At 29.9% G+C, this 5,630-nt stretch overlaps 1 protein-coding gene across 1 annotated transcript; it reads left to right on the top strand.

The window, feature by feature from the left end:
- Nucleotides 1–2,131: 2,131 nt before the first annotated feature.
- On the top strand, nucleotides 2,132–4,684 carry LOC105800082 (40S ribosomal protein S7). Its single transcript, XM_012630985.2, has 6 exons — nucleotides 2,132–2,211; nucleotides 3,117–3,200; nucleotides 3,290–3,363; nucleotides 3,458–3,581; nucleotides 3,963–4,145; nucleotides 4,334–4,684. The coding sequence occupies exons 2-6, from the start codon at nucleotides 3,126–3,128 to the stop codon at nucleotides 4,451–4,453; spliced, it is 576 nt and encodes a 191-aa protein (XP_012486439.1). The 5' UTR covers nucleotides 2,132–2,211; nucleotides 3,117–3,125; the 3' UTR covers nucleotides 4,454–4,684.
- Nucleotides 4,685–5,630: the final 946 nt, after the last annotated feature.

Below are 5,630 nucleotides of genomic sequence, written 5' to 3'. Positions count from 1 at the left end.
ACAATATTTAAGGAATAAGTATGATTTTTAAGTTCATAATTATTTATAATTAATTCAAGGTTATCGGTAAATACTCATGCAATAATTTTATTAATTTAAAATAATAAAAATATATGTTTAGTGTGCTGTATCTTAGAATTTATAGTTATTTTCAGTTTTCATGAAAAGTCAATACTGCTCTTTCTATGAAACTAGAGGTGTGGAAGCTTGGCTCCCTCCAAAGGCCTTCCAGCTACACGCAATTCATATCCGATTTGGGCCTCTCTGTTTTTCTTTTCCAATTAACAAAATAATGTTTTAAAACAAAGTTAGATATTAAAAATTATGAAATATTTCTAATAGTTTAATATTTAAAATAGGTCATTCAGAAGTCAAATTGTCCGATCCTAAGATGAACATTTGTGTGCCTAAATGCTTTTATCTTCTTATGTCCATTAAATGAATTTTTTTAATGCAAACTGAAATGCTATTAATTAATAATTATTATTATTATAAAGTAAATACAGTACATAATTCTCGGACAAATTGAGAAAGACAAAAATGAAAAAAAAATCAAAATTTTTCCTTTTTTTTTGACCTCTTCATGTCGATACAAAATCTCATATCACAAATTAAATCGATGATCTGGTTCAAGTATGAGACAAACACACCTTTGTATTTTTGATGCATTTTAATTTTAACGATCAACGGTTAAAGTTAATAGTTAGAAGGCTATTTTGATGCATTTTATTTTAAAATTATTTTATAAAATTTTATTTTTTATTTTTTATGATTTTTCTAATTTTTAATATTTTTATTAAAATTTAATAATTTTGAATAAATTTTATTGATTTTTAATTTTATAATTTTTTATCATATATCACGTTGTGGTTGTGGCATAGGGTGAGTTTAATTGAGAAAATCAAGGGTCCTAAATCCTAAACTTTAACAGTTAACTATTGAAGTTAAAAAGTTAACGGTCAAAAGAGATTTTTTATATATTTTGACAGTTTAAATATTCAATTGAGTACAAAAAAATTAAGGACTTAATTGCTTTTTTTGAAAAAATTAAAGATTTTTTGATGCATATTGAAAGTTTAAGTACCAAATTGAATGAAAAAAAGAATAAAACGTAATTAATTTTTTTAAAAAATTGATGATTTTACTGAGCTTTTAATTTTTAACTTTGTTGTGATTTATATCGAGTTAGTTTCGATTTTAGTTTATCGAACAATTATCATTTATGATGTATTATACCTGTAATTGTTTTTTTAATAATTGTACTGTAAGTATGAACTCTTAAAAGACCGGAAAAAGAAAATCAAATGAACTACTTTATTAGACCGATTATTGTGACAATCAATTTAATGGGTTAGTTTCAGATTGTACAAGCTTTTTGATACATATTGAAAGTTTAAGTACCAAATTGAATGAAAAAAGAATAAAACGTAATTAATTTTTTAAAAAATTGATGGTTTTTACAGCTTTTAATTTTAACCTATTGTGATTTATATCGAGTTAGTTTCGATTTTAGTTTATCGAACAATTATCATTTATGATGTATTATACCTGTAATTGTTTTTTTTAATAATTGTACCTGTAAGTATGAACTCTTAAAAGACCGGAAAAGAAAACCAAATGAACTACTTTATTAGACCGATTATTGTGACAATCAATTTAATGGGTTAGTTCCAGTATTGTACAAGCTTTTTGATGCATATTGAAAGTTTAAGTACTAAATTAAATGAAAAAAGAATAAAACGTAATTAAATTTTTTAAAAATTGATGGTTTTACAGCTTTTAATTTTAACTTGTTGTGATTTATATCGAGTTAGTTTCGATTTTAGTTTATCGAACAATTATCATTTATGATGTATTATATCTGTAATTATTATTTTTTAATAATTGTACCTGTAAGTATGAACCCTTAAAAGACCGGAAAAAGAAAACCAAATGAACTACTTTATTAGATCGATTATTGTGACAATCAATTTAATGGGTTAGTTTCAGTATTGTACAAGCCCATACAAAACCAGATGGTACCTAAACCAACGGCCCAACTTTAAACCAACGGTGATTACGTGACTTAATCATGGCCGTCCACGTGTGAACTAAAGAATCGTGGCCCTCAGTGCCTCACTATAAAGTGTCATCTTAGGTTGAAACCCTAGGGTTTTTCCTGATCTGCGGAAAGAGAGCATCTCATCGCATTTTGTTGTGCTTCTCTCTCAGGTACAGCCTTTTCATTTTCCTACACCTTGCTTGGTTGCCTAGAAACTTCAGCCTATTAAATGATTTCTTCTTCTGTCTGTTAAGGTTTCTTGTATAACTAAACAGAGTAATACAGGCTTTTACTCTTTTCTGTTACTGGCGTCTGTTTGTTTGCTAAGAAAAATTGTAGGAAAGGGGAAAACAAATGCTGTTATGGTCGGATTTAGTTATATAGCTTTAATAATTTAATTTCATCACTAGATGTTCAAACAATGAGTTTTAGGTTTTGTTCATCTTTATTTATATATATGAACAAATATATTCTTTATTTTATGAGCTAATAAGAACATGGAGTGTTTCCAGCTATTATTTGAATTTTTTCTCATTTTGAATATATTTTATTTTCTGTGAAATGTGGTAAAATAACTAAATATTGGAATTTATTTATGCGGTTTTGTGTTGTCAGTTAATGTTATAAACTGTTAATAATCACTTTGATCAATCAGACTTATGCAAGTTTACAAGTAATGTAGTGAAGAAGTATTATTAGTAATTGGTTTAAGAATATGATGTTGATTAGTATTTATTTATTTTCTGTTAGAAAATCGTTCTGAAAAGGGTTTGAAGCATTTCACGTTGAAGTTTTTCTTATTTGCTTTGTATGATATCGACCTTGTTTGGAACTTTATCAATTATCTAACTTATTATTGAATTTGAATTTGGTGTAATGAACTAGTCATAGATTGAACCATAGAATTTAAGGCTGAATCTTAGCTTCTTAAATGTCCTGTGAAATTACTAAGGCCTTCAAATTTTGTGTATGGATATTAAATACACATCCAATTTCAATTTCAATCTGATTTCTAATTATGACATATTGTTTGAAATTTTTTTTCAATCTTTTTTTTATTAAACCCACAATGCAGATCTTGAAGATGTATACATCAATGAAAAAGATCCACAAAGATAAGGATGTTGAACCAACAGAATTTGAGGAATCAGTTGCCCAGGTTTTAAAATGTTCTAGTGTTTGTTGCACTTTTAAAGCTTCCCAAAAAGGTCCAATCATGATTCAATTATGTGTGAATGTTTGTAACAGGCATTCTTCGATTTGGAGAATACCAACCAGGATCTGAAAAGTGACCTCAAGGATCTCTACATTAATTCAGCAGTGTATGTATGATTTTTTAAGATGCACTAATTCCAAAGTGATTTATGTATCTGGCTACCATATGATTGGTGTAATCTGTTTGCGTTTTGCATGCAGCCAAATTGATGTGTCTGGGAGCCGGAAAGCTGTTGTTATCCATGTCCCGTACCGGTTGAGGAAAGCTTTTCGCAAGGTTCATGTTAAGCTTGTGAGGGAGCTTGAAAAGAAGTTCAGTGGAAAGGTGAGAAATAGTCCTTCAAAGTTTTTTCGTTACAACGAAGTAATGAAGGATGGCAGTTTTAATGAAGTATGGGTTAGGCCTTTTGGATTACAATTTATTTCAAGTGCATTATCATTATGAAACTCAGTAACAATTTTAATTTTCATTCTTAGCATAAGATGCTATAATCTTTGGAGTTGTGTTCTTTCCAGACTAAAGCATTGCAGTTCCCTTTTAAACAAGAGAATTAATCATATTTTGTCATGAATTGCAGTTCCCCTTTAAACAAAAGAATTAATCATATTTTGTCATGAATTGGCATGTCTTTGTGGTTTCTTTTGTTGTTAGTGTGTACTACGTGTTTTGATTTTGAGTTTTAACTTGGTTTATGTATATTGATAGGATGTGATTCTTATTGCTACCCGGAGGATATTGAGGCCCCCAAAGAAAGGTTCTGCTGTTCAGAGGCCTCGCAGCCGCACATTGACTGCTGTACATGAGGCAATGCTGGAAGATATTGTCTTACCCGCTGAGATTGTTGGGAAGCGCACTAGATATGCAATTGATGGATCAAAGTTAATGAAGGTACAAAGTGCTGTCATAATTATTACGCTGTTAAATGTTGATGAAAAGGTCTTAAGTGATGAGTGAAAGAATTGTGATCCTTTTATATCAATACCTACATATGGTTCAATAGTTCTTATTAACCACGATTGTTGTTGTTTATTGAAGGCTAATGTTTCTGTAATCTTTTTCTAACACATCATGGGCAGGTGTTTTTGGACCCCAAGGAACGAAACAACACCGAGTATAAGCTCGAGACCTTTTCTGCAGTTTACCGGAAGCTTGCTGGGAAGGATGTTGTGTTTGAGTTCCCTGTTACAGAGGCATAGATAAGTCCTTTTACAAGTGTTGTGACATCTTTCTGATCTTATTTCATTTCTTGTTTTCCCTTAGAAAATCTGCATTTTTGTTATTTAAAATTCGACATTATTGAGTTGCCTGAACAAGCAGAGATATATAAGTATCATGATGGATTTTATTTTATTTTCTTTGATAATGCGGTATGTCATTTAATGTAGGGATATTATGATTTTATTAAAATGTTTTTTGTTGGCTCCAAATTTAATCTTTTCATTCATTTTTACTTTTTTCTGTACCGGCATTGTGATAAATCTCCCAAATATATACAGAAACTCTGATATAATATGCAATTTGATAGCCAAACATTGATTTGGTGTAATTTTATTTTTATTCAGTTTTTCATCGCCTACGTTATACCATTTTAAATTAACATCCTAGTCATATCGACTCACGATTGCTTGTTGGAATCCCATTTACATTGATTATAAAAACAATTGTTCTTTACACTGGCTCTGGATCTGGTTCATGGTATAACATCTTGGGTCTCAAAAATCTCTTACATTTCATACAAGCTTTATATTTATTTTAGTTTTGAAACTAATTTGGCAATTCAAAAGGGTAGGGTGAAGATCTCTCCTATCATTTTTTCTAATTTGAAGTTGTATTAAATCCTAAATTTTGTATAAAAAAGTTGACTTTGCTCGGGTAAGGATTTTTTAATATTATTAATGGAAATGTGTTTTTTTGGCTTTAATGGTGTGAGTTAGATGGGGAGATTCTTTTGATATTGAGGGTCTGTTTGTTTCAAGCAAAATAATTTCTGGAAAACATTATCCAAAATTTCCTGTGTTTGATGGTGGAAAATGGAGCAAGTCACTATAAACTGTATTGTTGGTCAACACATTTTCTGTAAGTCATCTTTACATTCCTCCGAAACACGGGTTCCTCTCTCGCGCTTCATCACTCCTCTTTCGGCAGCCTCTCTGTGGCACTAACCTGTGCTCTCATCATCTCTTTCTCCGGTAAGTACCCACATCAAAAAAGAAAAGTAGCCTTTTCCCTTTTTAAGATTTTGTTTGTCCCTTCACCCTTCAAGATAGAAAAAAAAAAACCCCGAGAAGTTCATCAAAATCATGAGGATAAACGCAAATTTGATCTTATATTTTTGGGATTTTCTCTATTTTTTCTTGTTTGTGTTTTTTAGTA

This window comes from Gossypium raimondii, chromosome 9, assembly GCF_025698545.1.
Source record: "Gossypium raimondii isolate GPD5lz chromosome 9, ASM2569854v1, whole genome shotgun sequence".
Taxonomy (NCBI): Eukaryota; Viridiplantae; Streptophyta; class Magnoliopsida; order Malvales; family Malvaceae; genus Gossypium; species Gossypium raimondii.
Note: the sequence above shows the minus strand (reverse complement) of the source record. Positions and strands in the feature narration are given on the sequence as shown.